This window comes from Lissotriton vulgaris, chromosome 9, assembly GCF_964263255.1.
Source record: "Lissotriton vulgaris chromosome 9, aLisVul1.2, whole genome shotgun sequence".
Taxonomy (NCBI): domain Eukaryota; kingdom Metazoa; phylum Chordata; class Amphibia; order Caudata; family Salamandridae; genus Lissotriton; species Lissotriton vulgaris.
The window spans coordinates 464,769,982-464,792,421 of record NC_141697.1 but is presented as its reverse complement, the minus strand read 5'-3'; the positions used below and the strand labels follow the sequence as shown (position 1 = coordinate 464,792,421).

General features: G+C 43.3%; 1 protein-coding gene across 2 annotated transcripts in view; it reads left to right on the top strand.

Annotated features, from left to right (window-relative positions):
* JAG2 (jagged canonical Notch ligand 2) overlaps positions 1–22,440 on the top strand; it is a 300,244-nt gene that overhangs the window by 108,479 nt on the left and 169,325 nt on the right. For both annotated transcript variants that reach the window (XM_086937916.1, XM_086937917.1), the window contains exon 4: positions 10,452–10,709. In XM_086937916.1, the coding sequence (XP_086794042.1) occupies positions 10,452–10,709 (258 nt within the window). The remainder of the gene's footprint in view (positions 1–10,451; positions 10,710–22,440) is intronic.

Below are 22,440 nucleotides of genomic sequence, written 5' to 3'. Positions count from 1 at the left end.
GTTCGGCCTTCTGAGTAGCGGTGCTGCAGATTTGCAAGATGGTTTTTGATCACTGGGGCATCTGCTGTCCTTTATATCAGTTAGGAAGTCCAGACAAATTTCTACCAGTGGACTCCCCCTCGCTGTCAACTGACCCCATGCAAAGTTCCCCAATCCGGCTCTGTGCTCTACCGTAGGCTTTGCAAGTCCCTCCTTAATTGGTGCCACTCACTGCTATAGTGGCACTAGATCTGGCCCCATCTTTAATCTTTGACCCAGAGCATTCTTTTGCATGGGTTTGCCCTGTTACATTGCACCATTAATAATGTAAATAATCTAGTTAAGGAGTATTCTCGTCCAGTTCCTTTTCCTCAGTACTAGTACTGCCAGAAGCTGCATAAATGTTTTGCCTTAGTCGCTAATGATTAATAAGGCCTTGAGATTGTTCCACGTGATGAGGAGGCAGATCGCTTACTCCTCTCTCATTATGGGGATCCTGGCTCATACACTCCTCTTCAGAACAGTGGTTTTGATACTTTCGAAGAATCCGATCTAAATGTGCCTTTTTTGTTTCCCACAGAGAGTGCCTCTTTTTCCAGTGAAAGTTGGTACACCTGTGAAAGTTCTAGACTTGAGGCTTCCCAGAGAAGAAACAAACAGCAATATTCTACCTGAAATCTTGGACCCCGACTCTTAATGGCAAAATCCTTTCTACCTTTTTTTTGAGGTCCTGACTGATTGGTGGCCTAGTCAAAAACCTTTTCCATCCCTGCTAGTGAGTACTCCTATTGACAGGTGACACACCTACGTCGAGTGATCTGAAATTCCTGAGTCTGCATTTGACACCAGAGCATTTGGTAGTTTATATATCCACTAGTAGTCAATCTTAATTCTTCCCCTGCTGATCCACTGGACAGGGAGTGAAAGAGGGCAGATGGAATGGGCAAGAGGGTCTTCTCTGCAGCCAGTCTGGTGCTGCACTTCTTAAATGTTGTTTGCCTTCTGGGCCATGTCATCCTGGTCCCTGCATAGCCCGATAATTTCTTCATTGCTTTTACCCTAGCAGTTCGCGATGCTGCTTAATACAGTTATCATGCTGGTGTGGGTACCACTCATGCTATATTGCATGCTATGGGCACCAGCCTTGTAATGCTTTGGTGCATTGCAGGGATTTTCTAGGTACGTTCATGCTTCCTTCATAAACATAGCAGTACAAAAGGGGGTGGTTATGGACGGAGCATCTGAACTAATCAAACACTCACACCTAGTCAACAGATCTGGATTTAATCCATCACCGTTCTTCAGCCCACTCTGCCACCCCAGTTCAGACATGGCCATATGCAAATCAGTCTGACCCTGTGCCTCATGGGAACAGTCCAGACAGAACTGCCAAGTCATGCCTTCCCTGGACCGGGCTCAAGTTTCCTAGGACCGGTTTCTAGTATTACAGCCGTCTTCAGCCAGGCTTGCTTGAATCCAGTGGCAAAGTGAGCAAGGGTGTCACGTCGGAGCATACCCTTTGTACCGCTTCCTTCATGAACATGCCTTTTGATGTTGCCAAGAATTTTGTTGAGAAAGTTCTCAAATACCTGAAGGACAGCAAAATTACAACTTGGTCTCTGAAGTTATTTTCCCCTACTAATCAATTCAACCTATCAATGCCAGGAATTTTTAGGAGTATTTGAGGAGCGTTGTCCATTTCAAAAGTCAGCCCTCGCAACCTGTCCAACAGCAGGTGCACTCTTTGTGACTCTAGGGACAGACACAAAGACTAAGGATGACATGACAGCAACATCACCTCTCCTCCACCTCCTCTTCATCGGTTGCCACCAAACCTCTTCTGGTCCCTTGTCCATTACCCATTTTGGGACAGAGGGATTGTAATCCAGCATTGTCTGCCCTGCTAGTGCTTGATTACATCGGACCAATGAGTCATTCAGATTGTTCAGTATGGTTATGCCGTTACTTTCTTGGATATTACTCCACACATTCTTCCAGTTTACACCCAAATAACCGCAGGGGATAACGACATTCTCTCAAGAGAAGTGCAAATTTTACTAGCTATGGGTGTAACTGAGGAGAGACAAATGGAATGCTACTGTCTGTACTTAGTTCCCAAGAAGATTGAGGCCCAAGTTTGATTGTATACCTCAATTTGTGGAACTCGTTACTCCAGTTTGTGGTGGGGTCAGAACAATTTCAATACTCATCCTGCCCTTCAACCTTGCATTGGTCCCCAGACATTCCCAAAGGTCCCAACACAGGTTGCAATGCATCTTCTCAGATCGGAATACACATATTCCTGAAACTCCGCGACCGGTTGTTGAACCTGACATTACCGCAGCCTGTCTTGGAGCTCCTATGCCCAACAGTGTTCATGTTTTTCACCCTGGGGTTTTCTATTAACAAGGGAAAATCCAATCTTAAGTGCGTACAGAGCCTTTCAGACCACAGCCACATCTCTGGCAAAGCTGCTCTGGACCTTCAGTGGTTAATGTCTGATGCCAATCGTACTGGCGGCAAATTGTTTTCTTGGTCTCCTACAAATCTCACAATGGAGACAGACATTTGATCTTTGGAGATCACTTGAAAAACTTGGAAATTGGGGTCTCTGGGTTCAGACTGAGCAACACGGTCAAATATACCTCTTGGAGTTGTGAGCCATCCGGCATGCCCTAAAGACCTTTTTTGCCCATCATCCATGGCATAATGATCAGGGTAATCGTGCACAACACCACTTCAATGTGGTACTGCAACGAGGGGTGCACAGTGTGATCTTTTGCACTATATCTAGAGCCTGTGAGACTTTGAGGCATTTGCAGAAGCAGTAGTTCATGGGATATTTCTGACTGAGCCATCTGGCAAGATCTCTCAAAATTGGGGCAAGCACACTCTGGTATTGGCAACCACAAATGATGCTTCTCCCAAAGGTGTCTCAGGGTATCTTCTCCCTTGATACACTTTCAGTAGAACATCAGCCTGGTAGATTACACAGACTTGCAACTTCCCTCTTTCTATCCTAAGGCTATCTGGGGGCCATTGCGCAATTGCCTCCACAGGTAGGACCCAGACTACCCACCCCAGTGCCCTTCCACCGCCTCTCCTTGAAAAACAGCCATCCCTTTGTTTTGCACTCTTCTGTTTCTTCATAATTACTGATTTGGTTGTTTCATGCCTGTCTCTACTTATACCTTTGATGCCTTTTGGTTATCTTGATTATATTTTTGTGCATTAACAGGATTGATGACATCCTGGAGTTGTCTGCAAACTGTGTAGCTCTATCCTTTAGTTTGCTTTATTTTTTTTAAATCAATAAAGAAATGTAAAACTCCCCCACCTGTTTTATATATTTACTCAATTCAATTGTGTGCTTCATGCATACTTCAGCAAGGATTGGAAAGATGTACCAGGGGGATGTGCACACTCATTGGCTGACTTCCATTCAAATAGTATGGGAGTGTCCACAGATTAGGCAGTATTGTACGATGGTGATGGAATGGATCAAGGAGGCGAGTGATCTGGATGAGGTATTGGGGATGTGTTTACTTGGACTGTTAGCAAAATCTAAGGCACAAACCATATTTGTAATTTTCTAGATCTTTCCATGGTAGTGGCCAAAAGAAATATTGCCATCATGTGAAAGACAATTAAAGCACCTGATGGATTGTTGTGAGCAAATGGTCAATGGCAAGATAGTGGCCCTACATAAATTCGGAATTTAAAGGGACTAGTAAGGCACTTCTGGTGATGCATAGGATGTGCTTCTTATAGTTATTGAGGCCAAATTGGACACTTATCCCCTGTGAAGGAACTGCACTTGATTAGTTTACTGTGAAATGCTTGCCGTTAAGTTAAATAAAGTCAAGAGAGAGTATAGTGTTGGGATGTGGAACGAGCTATGAATGTGTGAGATGTCACCATGCATGTAATGGCTGGTGGTGGTCCTTGCACCTTCTTATCCTTACTGTATACTGGGAGCAAAGCATAGATCCTGTTATTATCTAGATGCATTTTGGGGGACGGAGGGAGGGAGGGTGGTAATGGAAAGTGGGGAAGTTTGATTATATATCAGTAAAGCTGTTGACGGTGTCCCTGGTTGGAATTGATTAGTTTTATAAAATCAATAAGGAAGTAATGTAAAAAAAAGAATGGTTTAGTGTAACTTGTGTAACTTACTTTTACTTCTGTTATGTTGTGTTCCAGGCAGACCTATTGAATGTTTGCAGGAGGCGGGGGTGTTTGTTTTCTAATATTATTGATGCCCTTTGACACATTTGCACGAAATTTGGCAGGAATTCACGTTTAGCTTTCTCTTGGTATAGCAAGTTACATACCATGCAGGGATACCAGGTTTCATGCAGATCTAAGAAGGGATGGAAGGTAAAAGTTTGAGTGGGATGTCGGGGAAAAAAAGCTTTGCCTTACTAAAAACTAATATCTGCACAACAGTTCAGATAGAGACATTATCATTAGTCACCCCACAGTCACCTGTAAAAGGTTAGAAAAAAATCATGAAAATGTTCCATTAAAAAAATTCTCTTAAAATTACAAACAGTTAATAGTTATTGTTCATGTAGTGCAAAACATTCATTTTGTCACCTGAAAAATCTAAGAAATACAATGCAATAACAACCGTCAAATTTGTTATACTTTGATTGCAAAACCTAAATACTTGAAAAGTAATCATATATAACATCACCAGTGGAATTAATGGTGAACATCACTGATGTGGTAATTTTATGCACTCGTTTTCTTTTAACTGATTTGTTTAACTGATTTTTCAAAAACGAAGGTCCGACGAAGGTAGCTGTGTGGTTGTGCGACTGTTTTAGAGTATCATAACCACTTTGCCAGTTTTTATAGTGACTGTATGGCTGTATAATAGTTGGTGTTGCCCTTTGCTGGTGTGTCTGTGTCCATCTGTTTGTAGTGGGCGCATATGCTGTTTGTGTGATCCTAGATTGCGGTGAGTGATAGTGCCTTGATGGATCTGTCATGGTGTATGACTGCGTGCATGCCTGAGTGTGTGTGTTTGATGGTTGTGTGGGAGTTTATTGGAGGGCCAAACATGTGTAGTTGACTGCCTGCCTACAAGTCTTTTCAAGCTTTACAACCATCCTCCAGTCTCATCTTTGCTATTTTGGTATTTTCAGTAAAAATGGCAATGCCTTGCAGACTGTGAAATACCATGTCCCTGGATGGGATATTTGGCGTTAAGTGGAAATTTGCATGTCTTCAGTTTGGGAAAGGTTGAGTTTATAATATTGTTCAGTGATTTGAAGAAGAATGTGCATCCCCTTAGGGTTCTGTGGTTTTTCATACTAAGTCACATCTCCCCATCATCAAGGTACAACCAATTCAAAACCATAGATCAGTCGAAACTCCTGTGACAAATATGAATCACAGCTTTCACTTATTAAACAAACAAAAAACATTTGCAAGCCCTGTGTGAAAAAGTAATTGCACCCTTACTCCTGCCTTATCATTTAAAAAGGTTATTTTATTAACCTGTTTGGTTCACCATTGCTCGTGTGCTGAGGACGGCTCCAGGCTCTCCCATCATCTGAGGCAGGAAAGCCCTCTGGTGTGGGAACTATAGGGATTTGCTTTAATTTATTTTAGCCTCAGGAGCTGGGAAGAACTTCCCCAGCTTCTGAGGCAATTTATTTTTGTCTCTGAAATAATTATCAACGTGTGTGGTGCTCTGACGTCATTTCAGTGAAAATGAAAGGCGCCATTTGGCTCATTTCACTTAGACTGCTTCAGTGATAGGGTGCATATATTAGAAAAGCGAGAATCTTGAGGACCGCCGCAGGAGGGTGATCCCCAAGCAAGGTTCCACCCACTAGACCACTAGGGACCATTTTAAGGGTGGGGCAAATGTTCCCTCCTCTTCCAGTCCCAACGGTCTTTCTGTCCCTCCCAACAGTGGGGGCAGATTGAGGTTTTTTTCTCCAATCTTCACCTAGGGGGATGGAGGCAGAAAACCCACTAGACACCTGGGATTTGTTTCTAAAAAGCAAAATGGATGGAGGAGACTCTTCCAGGCATCAGGCCTAGCCCCCAATCACCCAGACAACACCAGCAGTCTTTCTGTCCCCTATCGGAGGCAGCTAGGGGACAGTTTTCTCCAATCTGCCCAGGCAAGGGGCACCAAACCCACCAGACCACCAGTGATTATATTTGGATGCTTTTTAAAAAATTTGTATTAAATACAAGAGGGTAGTAGAGTTGGGCTAAGTCCCAATATCGTCTTACTTCTATGCTATATGACTGCACCTTTTGTGCTAGGATCAGCTGCCACCTTGGGAAACCTACCAAACCCAGACATTTCTGCAAACTAGACATCCGGGGAAGTCCAAGGTGGCATGCCTTGCATGGATCCCATGAAGTTGTCTTACCAGCAATGCCCTGCAAACCTTAAACTTTGCCTGAATTGCATATTTACCTTGCATTTCTGTGATGTGAACTTCTGGAATTAGCAGGCATCTACAAGATTCCTACCACCCAGCATCTTCCCATTTTCCCTGATGAAAATGCTACCCCACATATGTGACTTTGCCTAGTGCCCCCTATAGGCATAAATCAAACCAGGCTCAATGATAATCGCACTGCGAGACTCCCATTGACTCATGACAAAAATATGGGTAGGGGGTCATTGTATTGTGGAACCAAAAAGGTTGAACCTATGCCAACAGTACTGAGCATTCAGACAAAAATACATTTTGGCTTTTTTCATTGAAGAGATCACATGAAAAAAACAATGTTAGTAAACATGGGTGCCTGTGGGGTACTAATTCTTATTTAAAGAAGCAATTGTGCATTGACATTAACAGGGATTTTGTGAAAGAGGACAGTTTTGATTAACAATGCTAGAACACAAGTCATAAGGAGGACATAGAAAGGGTATCCATTAGCCTGGTGAAAGAAAAACAAATCCCTGGATATAATTTTTTAACATTACTCAAAATTATAAAAATTAATTGCTCAAAATTCATGCATGATCTATAGTAGTGAGATTGAGACGGCACTAAGACCAGTGGGAAAATTTTACTTTTAAGTACCTTTATCTAACAATATTAGGAATATTACATTTTTTTTGTTACTACACCTTTACAAATTTAAAATAAATTGCTACATCACGTTACACATCACGTTTCCTAATTTGTACACTTCAAAAGTAAATATGTTTGTGTCTAATTCATTCTATAACCGTTTTTAAGCTTTGGATCCATAAGCAAAAAAACTCTTTGTGACAGCCCATATCAAGTCAGGAGCTGTTGTGATTTTTGTGATCTACATTCTTTAATCGATAATTCAGTCTCCCGTGTACACCAGTCGTTCTTTAAGTCCATAATGTTAATTATATATTTTTCCCCAAACCCATTGCTACCCCTTCCATCTAAAATTATGACAGAAAACCAAAGTGGAACACTTTAATCTTAACTCAAAGTGTGGGTATTGGCTAAATACAATAATAATAATAATAATAATAATAATAAAACCATTTTAAAGCGCCTGGCTACACAAAACAGTGTGTCCCCGTGCTAAATACTGCTAAATTGCCCGAGGAACGAGGGAGAGTGAGCCAAAAAGGTGCAGAGGAAGGACGAGGGGTTATACAAGGGGAAAAAGGAATGTTTTAAGTTTACCCCAGAACCTAGTTTCAGAGGGTTCCATCTGAAGATCGAGCGGGAGTTCGTTCCAGCATTTGGAAGCTAGGTATCTGAACGAACACCCACCCATCCTAGCTCTGGGGATTTTGGGGAGTTTAAACATCATCGTTCCGGATGATCTCAGGTTCCTGATGGGGCGATGCATGGTGAGAAGATTTTTCAGGTAGTGTGGACCTTTGCCATGGGCGATGCGATGCACGAAGCAAAGGGACTTGAATTTGATTCGCTCCTTAATAGGGAGCCAATGGAGTTTATCCAGAGCGGTTTAACCACAATGACACTTTATATTATAACAACATGTGGGCAATATGGATTTGATTGAAATCTTATTCATTTCTGTCTCTAGTGACCGTTTTTTTCAGATCATGCTTAAAAGTAGTCTAGAAACACTTTAGATTATCTGAAGAATATCTGATTTGATTACCCACTAGACCTGTTTGGGAAAAGAGTGTGAAGTGTATGCTACATAGTACCGCTATGCCCTTGAGCTCCTATTAGAGTGTTTATAATTGTATGGGTGACATCAAATAACACATTTAATGAAGACTGTACTGGTGATATCTTGACCGATCTGAACACAATATGGGGGAATCTTTTATGTTTATTTTATTTTTATAAAGCCTTTTATTGATATTTTTAATATTAGACCATACATTACATACTGTGTCCACCCGTAGGTTCTCCCTCCTGGAACTTCTCTCCAGTTATAATCTACATCCAGTCTCCGGAGGCAGTGGGCTAGCTATCCTAGTGTCTCCCAAAAAATAACTAACCCAAAAAGTGAAAACCACCCCCAACTCTAACGTCTCTGAGACAGTCCGTCTGTGCTGCAGTATGTAGCTATACGCCGCTTGGGTAGCTACCCCAGTACCCCGATGTCCGGCTGATGATCAAGGCAGATAGTGGCGCACAATGTGTCGGGCAGATCACATGTTGGCTGGCATCAGGTCTAAGACCCACATGGAGTGTCACCTCCTAATGTCCAGCCCTTGTCTCTGTGGGCTTCTACCCCTTTGGCCATCACCGTACCTCCTTCCCAATATGTGAGAATCTTTGAATCAATCTAGATCATAGCTATTTCCAGTAACCAAATTGGTGCTGCAAACACAAGTGATGGGATGACCTGTGCTTTATAAGCAGCTATCAGTAGTTCGAAGAGAAGTCCCCGTATATGTGATCAAATCACACTGGGCTATTTAATAAAGCTGTGCATTATTATTTCCATCTATACATTTGAAGAGGCCAACAGCAACTTATTTTCAGACTGACCTCACAAGCAACAGTAATGTGACTGTTTCAAGATCTACTCATTTAGCCTTGCACTTATACAGGTCATATAACTATTAGATAATATCAATTGGATTTTCATTAAATGCACTTCATAATGGTTACTCCTACAATATTTCTGGACAGTGTGTATAGATCAGTGTGATTCCACGGTGTGTTCATTGAATACCACTGCATTATCCACATAAAACATTGCAGGGGATGTTCTCCTTACCCCAACTTCAGTTGAAAATAAGTTTCTGTTGAATTGACATGAGATGATCAGAAATGTATACCACCACTTCATAGCCATTTGTTTGCTACTTCACTCTGTTTTCAGAAAACACCTCAGCTGGTACTCTTGGTCCAAAGTGTTGTGCAAATGAGGTGTGCACAATATAACATCAGAGACTTCCATTTTAATGCCTTTCTTGACAAAACACTAAGTAAAACCAGCCCTTTAAACACCATTAAACACACAAAAGTTGATGGGAGGAGTGCTTGCAATATATCTAACCTCTGGCAATCGCTTGGGGTAGAATTGTAACCCATTGCTAAAGACCATTGCTATTTCCTTACTAATATCTTCCCCATGGGTATTGGATTCCAAAAATTTACTAAAGAGGTTAATTACTTATATAAAAATGTTGAATCATTCTCATTGGATTGCTCAACTTCGTAATAGTCTATGGTTAACAAATCTACTGCTTTACCAGTAGTTTTTTTTGCTAAGCGTCTTTGAACTGAACATTCCACATGTGTGCATAACTTACACTCCGTATCCTTGACTACAGAACTCCACAAGGTGCACAAACTCTTGAGTTGTAACCCTTTGTAATTCTTACAAATTATTTTTACAATACAGATGTATTTTTTGGTAATCCTAGATTGCCCAAACCTCTGAATGCCATTAGGTAATTCAGTTGGACAAATCTACAACTCTTATGTGTTTTTCTCACATCACTCATAAAATTCTTCCATTCCATTGTTCTTTATAAGACCAATTTGGACAAACACTAAATTGGCATAGAAGCAAATGTCTTTCAGTTGGTTGAAGCGTAACTTTCTGAACAAAGTAGTTCATGTTTTCTTTATATGCAAAAATAATTTGTGACCTATAACTGATACTTTGTTGCATGTTCCCTTATTTCTTGAGTTTTGCTTCAGTTCAGAATTCAATTCAATTTGTGGATTGGATTCAGGGATGATGTAGGTGATCACTGAAGTGGACATCAGATTAATACATTGAGCTAATCCTTTTTTTTACATCAATAAAACCGGAAACATTATGAACACTCTTCAGGTATGTCCTTATGTAGATGACTTTTATAATTTAATTTGTTCCATAATCAATTGTTTACCTTTTCGATTGTTAGCAATAAATCAAGGGTCTGAGCTTAGTTGCATATCCAAATAGTCCTTTTGGATGAGCAAAAGAGAAGAAAGTTCAGAGGACAAAATGCTTTGCGAATGCTAGGTGGCAGATCTACCGTTTTTGACTTTCTTTCTTTCTTGTTTTTTGCTTTTTAGGTGATGACCTTCTAATTGACAGAGTTATGCATGCTGGTGTTATCAATCCTGAAGACCAGTGGACCACTATGCCATTGAATGGACCTGTTGCTCATTTTGATTTCAAAATAAGAGTAAAATGCGAAGAGAATTACTACGGCACATTGTGCAACAAATTCTGCAGGCCCTGGGATGATTTTGTCGTTGGCCACTACACTTGCGACCACTATGGAAACAAAGTGTGTATGGATGGGTGGATGGGAACAGATTGTAAACAAGGTAATATTTGTTGCACCAAAATCACCCTGCTACATGGTACTGCTTTTATCTTACTTTAAATACTTCATCTGTGAGAATTCTTGCATGTTCAAGCAAAGCAGTCTCTTTTAAATCAAAGTTGATAACCTGGGAAAGCGGAGGATAATACTTCAATCTAATCGGTTACGAAGGTCATAACCTAGGAAAGTGGAGGGCAAAACTTAATTCTAATAGGCTAGAAGCCTAGGATTTTGCAGTCTTCACTTTTTTTTTTTTCAACTCTTGTTCAAATGGTGTTTGAAGAATGATTTTGGATCTCTTCTGACTTTTTAAACACAGGTGCTGAACATTTGAGAGATGATGGAAGTTGCACCTCCCCTTGGATAGTGTTGGGTACCATTTCCAAGCACTTAATACTTAACATCAGTTTGGTTCCTGCATCTAGCATTGCTATCTTTTTATTGGGGGGACATTGTGTTCCACAAAACTGAAGGGCGAGGCAAAGCTGAAGAAACTACAAAGGAAATAGAGGCCAGTTCAGCTGATTATTAATGCAAAAATGTAATTAAGTCAAAAGTTCCTGTATGCAAGTGCAGGCAAGCATTCCTTAATTATCTATCAGACAGGTGGGAAAATTAACCACATTGGTCTCTATAACTGAGTCCCAGATATTTTTGTCTCTGAGGCTCCCAAGCACACGTTCACAGACTGCGATCTATATAATCTCCATTTAGTGTGGTTCTGTGTATAGCGCCATCATTGGGTCTGTCACTTGAGTGTCCCGTTCTCTAGGTGACCTCAAAACCTCTACCTACATGCATCAAACCAACCGATTGTTGGAGTCTATGCAGGACGATTTAAATCCAATCTTAAACCTTTCCTACTTTTCTTCACAACAAGATGCAAATGAAACGCATACTTAAGTTATGCCTAAAGACGGCACCTACAACCACGCTCCATCTTGAGCAAAGTATGCTCACTGATGAAGACGAGTGAGTGCTTCAACTCACTAATAATACACAATCAGGAAAGCCCTAAAGTATACAGCCTCCACATTAATTTTTTTTGGTCCTGACAAAGGCCATAGACCCGAAGGGGCTGTTCTACGCCGAAACATGTCGAGCCGACCACTACATGTCGTGGACTAGTGACTCATCCACTACTCTGCTTTGTTTTTAGACTTATCCCAATCCCATTTTTTTCGCCCCCAATAAAGGTTTACCTACAGGATAGGAGATAATTTTAACTCACTTACCACTGTCAACATCCAGAGTCTCCCTCTTGGTGGAGGTTTTGTTGTCACTTGGAGAACGGGACACTGCAGTGACAGTGCAGGGAACAACACTGTGTTCCGAACCAAACTAAGTGGAGATTATACGCACCGTAGTATGTGAACCTGTAGTTGAGGGTCTCCGAGACAAGAATGTTTGAGACTCTGATATAGAGACCGATGTGGTTCATTTTCCCCCCTTTTTGACAGACCACCATTATCTCTTAGAAGCTGAATGAACCTCTGCTTCTTTCTCCCTTCATCTTTTAGATTTATACCAAGCACTCCTTCATTAACATCTACCTTTGTCACTCAATTCAATTTATTAGTTATTGTGTTGGCATTCTGCCATCCATTAATAAAACCAATATATGAGATGCAATCATAAATACTTAAAACAACATAAATCAATAACTTAGTAGTCATATTGGTCTAGAGAAACAGTAACCAGCGATAGAAGCGGAACGCCTATAAGACCCACAGCTACAGGTTAACGTCCCCTAAGGTGCGAGTGCTTGCACAGTAACACCTGGGAATGAGGAGCATAGGCACCATTAGAAACCCATCATCCTTCTGCTTAGCGATAGCATACCTCAGATTACATTAGGACACCATAAAACAGCGGTTTCCTACCAATCCGATTTGATTACAGGATAATATCAATAGTATCCATACGTGCAACGGCTTCTAATCAAGATCCTCCCCGGGTCCCAGTTTACAACTTTTTTAAAAGGAAATTTAGCACTACAGTACCCATAATTTTATACATTCATAACCGGCTTAGTCAGATGTATTGGGGATTTACTAGGTCCCTCCTACATGACCAAACTGCCCATAAATATGATGCGACTGAATAAAAAATACATTCATCATCCGTTCTAAAACAAAATGTTAAAACTGCTGCAACAGAATTAATCTCCTGTTCTCTAAGAGGCAGAAGCCACTGTTTACTTACTAAGACGTATTTAGTAAAAAACAGAAAAAAAGTGCAATGGATTGTCCTTTTCCCCAAAAATGCAGCCATAATATCCTTCGCTTGTGGGAAGTCTTAAACACTTAACTAGACATTTCTTGTCTGCAATACACTCAGCCTAAATTTAACATAAAGTGCAAGTTTTTGTTAAAAATAAATCGAATCCATATATAACATGTCATCGGGGCCAAGATTGTCACTAAAATAGTGCCACAGTAAACTTCCAGGTGTAATCCGGTAAACTTTCCTCTCCTGTCTACACTCGAAATAGCGCTCCATGATGATTGTTGCCATATCCCGAATTACGCTTCTCAGGTTGGTCCAAAGAGACCCCAGCTGCAGTTCAACTAATACACGTTTTTTGAGTGGGACAACCAAGTATTTCTATCTGCGCGATTCGCATTTGCAAAGGTTTAACATAGATCTCTGCTTTAGGGTTCAGAACAGGGCTAATCCAGCATAGTAATGGTTTTAGAGTTGCTATTTCTGCTATTGGAGTGTGTCTAAGTTCTGTGTAAAGTGCCAACATGGGGGTGTGCCAGGGCCCAGTTTTAACAAGGATCTGAGAAAATTATTCTCAGCCACTTATAGTGTATTTAAGTTTCCATACTCCCAAATCTTTTGAGGGCCAAGTAGTCTTATAGAGACAGAAAATAACTCTCAGAGTATTCCTTTTGCCGTTCTCCAAAATTGCGGCTATAATAGAGGAAGAAGAGACCTGTATGGAAATGAAACATAATAAAGGTTTTTCATCTTTTATGTATACACCAAACAATATTTATGATCTGAATCGCCAGTGGTACATTTGCAGAATGTTGAACATTTGAGAAGAGCATATCAAAAGGGACATCTTTTTGTAGCACAGTTTTTTCAAGTAAATGTACATGTAAGTTCTGTGGGTAGAGGCTTTAGAAATGTTGTAGGTTTTAGCACCCCATCAATACCTTCCCAACTAAGTTTACATGGATCTTTCTCTTCATATGCATAACTCAAAGCATTTACAGATCTTCTGATCAAGTAGAACTTTTGTTTAATGTGTCCACACACAGAATATGACATCATTGTAAGTTCATTTAGTCAGTGGAACTGATCTTTTGAACTCATTAAATTGAAGATTGTCAAATGTTTGACTGAACTCATTTTGCACACATGCACAAGGTATCAAGGTATTTTTCTACATCTTTAAAGTCAAATTCTTCTATGGCTGAGATACCCGCCACCCCCTCTCAACACAATCCCCAAAGAAGGGAAACCGGAAACAGTTCTTGAAGTTTTTGGAAGTGGGAGGGAGTGACCCTCCCGGCCGTATTTATTAAAACAAAAAATTAAAACATTAAACATTAATGTACAATTTCATACCACATTGCGATGTTTGGCTAACCTTAACAGATTCTCTAATACAGAGGTTCTCCTAGCCGAACTAACATCCTACAAAACATTTACTTGAAATATTGAAATTGTACATCCTAACGTTTAAGGGCCAACGGCAAGGTCGTAACCGGTGTCAAGATCCCTAACCCGACATACCCCCCCCACTTGGGAGGGGCGACAGCACTGAGGCGTACTCAAGTGCAACTACTACCAATTTCCCTTGACTTGACGGGGGCACTTATCAACTCGACGCCAGTTAAAGGTCGTTCGAAGACTCGTGTGAGGTATCTAGAAGGTATCGTAGACCTCCCCCCAACCCCACACAACTTACCGCATCTGCCGTCGCAGATGTCACTGGCCCCGGGAAATTCCCCAGGAGGGGGCTGTAACCCCTCCTACACCGGAAGGGGCCTTGACCGCCTTTCCTCTTCTTTCGGCGACCCATCCTTAGAAGGGACCGCCTCCCCGTTGAGGGGCCAAAGGCCACCTCCCCCGAGCGCTCCCATCCGTGTTGGGTGACGCCCACTCATAGGGATCTTCCAATTAGTGCTCACCGATCATGACCTTACCGCCACAGGCCGGATAGTTGACCGGCTATCCGGACCCCCCACAAAAACTCCTACCTAAAGGTCATGTTTCAACGATTTTAACCATGCTAAGAAGTCTCCTAAGAGTAACTCATTCCCCACCCAAGACAAATGCACACCATCCCCCAAATACATACTGTCATCATTAATACAGCTATGAGAAATAGAATGCAAAGTCCTGGAACGGAACAACCTACTCACTTTATTATTAAGCTTTCTAACCGAATGGTTCAAAGCAGGAATAGAGACAGCCCCCCGCCACACCTTTCGCGGAATCAAATGGGACCATGCAATCGTGCACCCCGGAACTCTCCTCGCCAACCAACTTACAGTGGAAAGCATTGCCTCCAGGAGTAGTCGTCTACCGATGGTGACCAGATCATTGCCCCCAACATGTACTATAACTATAGACGGCGGTGACCTTGTCCGCCCTAACAAACCCTCGAAAAATGTTTGAAACTGGTCAATACAGAGACCGCCCCTGCCGTAGAAGGACATCCTGTACCCGTATTCCCCAGCCACGTGAATCATGTCACCTGCTTTGAATACGTCTGCGGCACGCCTCACGTATGAGTGGCCCACGACCCACACCTCCTTTTTCACAGCCGGTGATGTCTGACCGCTGGCCCGGTGTAGGGTCAACTGCATAGTCCGCCCCGCCTCGTAGGCTTGCGTAACTGAAAACCAAACAAAAACAAGAAGCGTGAGTACATTATTACAGCTTCACAACATGTGCAACCGCACGTATCTTTTATAACAATTGGAGGACCAACGCCCCACTCGTTTAACTTGCTCAACATTAAGACCCCTGGCTGTAGCTTCTGTAGCAGCCCCTATCCGAAAGGAATGGGTCCCAAAGTCGCCCGGGTTCAAGCCCGCAGCGGCAATTGACATCGCAAGCACCCGCTGAAACTGAAATTTCGTCAGTGGGGTGGCGTCAGCGTGTCTTAACAAAGTCCCCCCCCATGATGCCACCCTTCGTGCTAGGTAATCCTCTAAACACTTTACCGGACATATGGGGGACCCAGGAATCCTGCGTATGATGACGCAGTCACCCATCCCGACTTGGTCAGTCTTGGATTTTACAAAGGAGACAGTCATTGTTTCTCCCCGTATCTGAACGTGTTCTCGGCACAAACCCCCCGCCACATCCAGTTTGTTCCTTGCAACCAATTCGCTTACCCGCATTGCTCCGTGAAATGCTAGCGTAAAAGCGGCTCGGAACAGCACCGCCTCAAACTGAGATGAACACGTGGCGGGGAGTGTGGCCAACAACTGGGACAATCTATCCAAACCTATCGGGCGCCTTTCATCTACTCTGCGACCCTCAAGGCGTTGCCACCCACGCAGCGCCTTCTGTACAACGAAAGACGCTGTTGGGTCCTGGATAGCATGTGCTCTGGCAACAAAGGAAATGGCAGCACGATGCCTCTGGGCCGTAGCCACCGATTTCCCAGCCCTACGTAAGGATATCAGGAAATTCACTACCCACTCCTCGTGACCCCAAAATCGCTCTCTATCACTCCCCAAAAAGTCTAAATAGGCCCGAAACGCCCCTTCGTATGCCTTCCTCGTCCTTGGTGCTAGACTCTCTCCCACGAGGTGACGAAGTTCGGGGCACCGAGAGACCAGAGAGCTTCGGGAAAGGGTGCCGGCTCTGGGTCCGCTGAGGGGAGGAAACCCGAAAAAGCCTGCATTTGAAAACGAGACAGTGCGTCAGCCGCCTGATTCATCACCCCCGGAACATGTTTTGCTCTGAATAGCACGTTCAACTGCATACATAGCAACACAATTTCCTTAAGCAGTCTCAAAATCAGTTTACAACGTGCTGCCTGATTATTGATGCAATCGACCACGGTCATATTGTCAGACCAAAATATGACAGAGTGATCTTTGAACCCATCGGGCCATGTTCTCAAGGCCACCAGGATGGGAAACAGTTCTAGGAAAGCAATATTACTCGTCAGACCATTCTTATGCCACCATGTCGGCCATCTTTGTGCCGACCATTTCGTGCCGAAAATGGCGCCAAAACCTATGCTTCCTGCTGAATCCGTCCACAGCCCCAGCTCTTCAGAAGACACGGCTGGTTCATTCCAGACGATTCTACCATTGAAGTCCGCCAGAAATGCTAACCAAATACGCATGTCCTGGCGGATCTCGGCCGATAGTCTCGTGCGATGATGGCACTCTTTAAGGCCGACCATCGCTTGGGCAATTGAACGGGAAAAGGGGCGGGCCATTGGTATTACCCTCAAGGCAAAATTCAACTGTCCCACCAACTGCTGTAATTGTTGCAGCGTAACTTTTGATGCATTTATACACACTTGCAGTGCAGCCCTGAACTTCAACACTTTCTCAGCCGGCAAACGGAAACACCCTTCAATGGAGTCCAACTCGATCCCCAGAAACTCGGTTAAGTCGTAGGACCCACTGTTTTACCCGGCGCCAATGGCACACCGAACTGTTTCATTAACACACAAAATTCGGCCAAGGCCCGGCCACATTCAAGATCCCCGGCTGCCCCAAGAAACAGAAAATCATCAAGGTAGTGCATTACATCTTGGAAACCTGTTTTCTTTGTGAAGACCCATTGTAGAAAACTACTGAATTTCTCGAAATAAGCACAGGATATAGAGCACCCCATTGGCATACACCTATCCATGTAATAACAACCCTGAAACATGAATCCTAAGAGACGCTGGTCGTCTGGGTGTACCGGGAGCAATCGGAACGCTGACTCGATATCCGACTTCGCCATCAGCGCCCCGGGCCCCAGGCGATTTAAAATGGCTACGGCCTCATCGAAGGATGCGTACCGTACCGAACATACTTCTGGATCGATTGCATCATTTACGGAAATACCTCGTGGAGCTGATAAATTATGAATCAGTCGGAACTCACCGGGGTCTTTCTTGGGGACTACCCCTAAGGGAGAACAAACAAAATTCTGGACCGGGGGTAAACTAAACGGGCCGGCGACCCGACCTCGAGTCACCTCTTTCCGGATCTTATCCTGTACTACGGTCGTATGCTGCAGGACGGAAAGTTGATTTTTACACTTTTCCACACCCTGAAAGTCCCCTACCGGGATGCGGAAACCATACGAAAAACCGTTCCGCAGCACCCCAGCAGAAGTACGATCCGGGTATTCACTGAGCCAGGGAATCATCGCCAGGGTATCAATTGGGGTAGGTAAAGGCGCCCCTCGGACTATATTAGACCTGTTTGGCACCTCCTCTCCCCCCGTTATCACCCGTTTTGGCTCTGCACAAGGACTCAGGATGGGACGACCCACAACTACTACATTCATGTTTGAATTTACACGATCCCTGGGGTCTAGTACATTTACCTCTGTTGTAATTAAAGCAGAAACCCTTTTTCCCGGTATTGCCGGTAGGTTTCGAGTAATCGTCGGCACCCGTACCTGATCGAAAGGGCGTCCCCGCATATTGCCGGGAGGATTCGCCAACATTACTGCCCACTAACGGCATTTTCAACATTCCTGACTCCTTCATTTTATCCCAAGTCAAGGAATCATAACAATCCCAGGTCAAACTTTTATTATGCTCCTTTTCCTTTCTAAACAGATTATCGTAACAAAACCAATGATTACCCTGGTGCGATGTCGAGTACCCCATGATTCGTGATTGATAGATTGGGAACTCGGAAAGCAACTCAGGTCTACGTTCCCCCAAGATTGATGTAAAGATTCCCCAAGCATTGCCCCAATTGGCGATATTCTCATTTACTTTAAAGGCGGCCATTTTTGCGCGCCAAACACTCGGATGCATGAGATCCTTCTGACTCTTTACATGCTCTACTTCATAGTGATCGACAAGCAGTGAGAAAATGTTCACATACTCCCCCGCCCAAATCTTTTCCTTAATTGCCAAAGGAACATGTTGCCCCAACTTTTCTCTCCGAGAGGGTGTTGACTCATCCCTCGCGATCGGCAATGGCCGCTTACCTGCACCTGACGCTGCCTCTGTGGTCGCAATCGTCCCTGGTGTCCTGTCCCCTACTGCAGCCGGCACGGGCACCTTGGCTGCTTCCCGTTTCTCACGCAATTGCTTTATCAGCGCCTGCGCATCGACAGCCGTGGCGCCCTCGTTACCTTTACCCAACCACGCTGCCAATTGTTCCGCCAGCTCGGGCGGCATATCATCCTCGGACACGGGGGTGACCACAACGGGAATTGGATTCCCCTCCTTCGGCACGGGAGTTGGAGCCTCAAACGGGGCACTTGGACCCGGGATGTCTTCACCCGCTGCCCCCCTCCTGGGCCTCTTGTGTTTCCCTCCCGGGGCTGCTCCCGCCAAAGGACGTTTTGGACCCCCTTCCTCATTCTTGTCCACCCGCTTCTTTAGCTCAGACATCTCCTTCATGAGAACGCGCAGCATCTGGTCAGTAGTCATGCGCTTTCCCACCTTCTTCGGCATTCTCGAACAAAGTAACTGTAAAACAAACAAGAACGATTAAAACGCTCAAAATTGGCTCTTCGTTCCGTCTCGAGCTCACGTACAGCGAGGAGGTGCAGCTTCAGAGCACAGGAACAAGAGGATGTCTTCTGGTCTTGCGTCCCTTTTTATCCGTCTTCAGGGCGGGCGTAAACCCGCCCCTGCCTGCCCCGAGGGCGTGGCCGGCCGCGTCAGTGTCTAGGCCAGCCCACTCTAGGGCGGGAAAAAGCGCGCCCCGGCTACGCCGCTTCGGGCATACCAGCCGAGACGCGCCTCCCGCCCAAAATGGCTTCCCGGGGGGATCGAGGCACTCAGCCATACGTTCGGGGGGACCGAGTGGTCGCCCCTTTCCATTCTGTCTCAGCAGATCATTTTAGAAACTTCTCAGGTTAAGCGGTTAAAGCTCCAAGCTTTGTTCCAGCTGTGCTCATCGTGTCATCACCCATAGGAGTATGTGCCTTGATAAGAACACTGGACATCTCTAGGTCCAGTATCTTGTACAGCATATGAAACTGGATCAAGTGTCTTTTCTCTCTTGTTCGATAATGTATCCATAACTCTGACAATCCTTTGCTTATGAACATTGCAACAAATTTAAGTATCACAATAATATCTGTGTCATTTGACAGTACAATGAGTCAAATAGAACCATTTCAAACATCCCAATCAATATGTGGCACAACACAAAGGTCAGCTTCCTCCAATTTACTGTTAACGTCTTGAACAATATAGCCCGTACCGTTGGAATATATCTCTGCAGGTACCTGCTCCTCATTTACAATAATTGCACTTGCAATAATTGGGTATTCAGTGTTTAGCAAAGCATCTGCACTGTTTTGGTGAGTTCTCTCCAAGTTCATCTCGTTCGATGTTGATGACCAGAATTCATCAAGTTGCACAGGTATAGGTTTCGAATTTTTGATGCAGGCAAGGTCAATTATTCTACTTGTAGACATTCGTCTGAGTCTCTCACATTCTTTGACAGTTCAATATAACTGTCTAAGACAATGTGTAGTTCTTACGAGGTGAACACTGACTTTGATATCTGTAGAACAGTATGAATAATCTCTCTGAATTTTGCATGAATAACATTTTGACCACAACAGCAGCAGTTTTCAATGAGGACAACTTTTAGAGTGGAAATTCTTCAGGTGAAAGGTTTTTGGTGTGCTCTCATACGAGTTTGTGCTTTACTGTTTTGATTGCAGTATCCCCAAGAAATAATGCGTTTGTTGGAAGAAGATCATGCGACAGAATGTCCTTGATAAATTCACCATATTTGTATGTTTATCCACATATTGTTTGGTCACGTAGTTGTGTAGTTGCACAGTCATTTCAAACTGATTTACTTGCTGCTGCATGAAATGAAGAAGGCTGTTTATTAAAACACTCCCATTCTATTACCTCAAGTTTGTGGTGAGAGACCCGTTTCACAGTGGTCCATTATTTTAAAAATTTCAATCCCTCAGAAAACATTGCAAATAGAAATTCACCTTGGAGCGGTTCTGTGATCTCTGGATGGTCTGTTCCAGTTTCATATCTGGGGTCGTAACTTTGAACCTTTCCTCTGTCTTTCACCACAAAATGTCTTTGGATGAATTTTCTGTAGCGTTATGGCTTTTCCACCTCTAGCTTCTTCACTCTTTCCAAATACCAGGACCCATATCTCAGGTAGTTTATGTTTTGCAAAACATAGTAACCAGTGACACCGCAGTCTTCACGTGTATCTCCCAGTCACATTTCCAATCAATATGTACAAAGTTTTTCACTAGAGCGATTATGTGTAAAACATTTCCCCAGTACTTTCAAAGTTCGGATTTGTATTCACATTCTTGGACAAACTCTATGAACTTAGTGTGTATTGAACATTGCCTGGCTTTGCGTTATGTCTTTTGAATGAAGTCCACTCTGTACCTTGTTCACTTCTGAGATCAGATATGCAAAACCTTATTTGTCGTTCTTGTTCCAGAAAGCATCACAATGCAGTGGTTAGATAGCCTCAGATATGATGAGCAACCCTTGTAACGAACAAACATAATGAGTTCTGCTCAATACTGACAAGACCGTTTTGCTTCCAAAGATTTCAGCTTCAATAAGTGCATCATCTTTGCCACAGCCACTGAGTTAACTTCCTGCACCCGCAGCGCTATGTTTGTCATGTGGAAATGCCCATCATTGGATAAAGATCAAATTCTATTAGATTGCTCATGTACGGAAAAACCTTCATCGCAGAAAACTGCAGGATAGGCTGGTATTCAAGCTGAGCATGCACATTTTGGATTTATTTTTGGAGCTGTTGTGTAGTTTGTGACTGCAGATGGTATTGTTGGCAAAAACCAAACCTTCTTCAGTGGGACGTTATTCTGGCGGATTAGAGCATGCATTCCAGCCCACAGAGGAACTTCATCCTTCAGTCAGCACAGAATAAACAATATGATCAGTTCATTTAAATCAGCTTAGCAGACCGCAGCATCAGGTAAAAGAAGATCTGTGTCCTCAGCCACATTGAAACTTTCTGGTAGATTAGGACATGTTGATGGCTTGTAGTGATTTTTATCACACGTTGGCAAGGTAGTTGGGTTATAAGTTTGCAGCTTTGTTTGTTGCCTATAGCGGGTGCAGCTTGTTTTCCAGCAGCTACTTCATTGGTACAGTCTTGAAAAACACCATGGAAGTGTTGTGTGCTGAATGTTCCAGACTAAGAAGAGCTGTCTTCAAAATAAAAATTATCAAGACCAGCAATTGTACATCCTTTCCTGGTAAAGTGACTTGGAAGTCGTTTGCTGTACGATTTACAAGATTTTATATCATGAGTTGCTGACAAGCTCCTGCTCCGTACTATGTCTTTGTAACATGTTGATACGCCAATCCTATTCATTGAAGTGATTGGCTCTCTACCTTTGCACTTGTTATAGATTGCGTGGACAGTCATCATATGTAGTGTTGCATAGTGTTTTGCTATGATGTCATTAATAAAATATGATGTGGAAAAGGAATTCTATTTGTACAGCATAAGTCTGTCAGTTCATGGTATTGCCTTTCGCTTCTTCTCTTATATCTACAAAGCCATCATCAATGTTGCTGGCTTCTG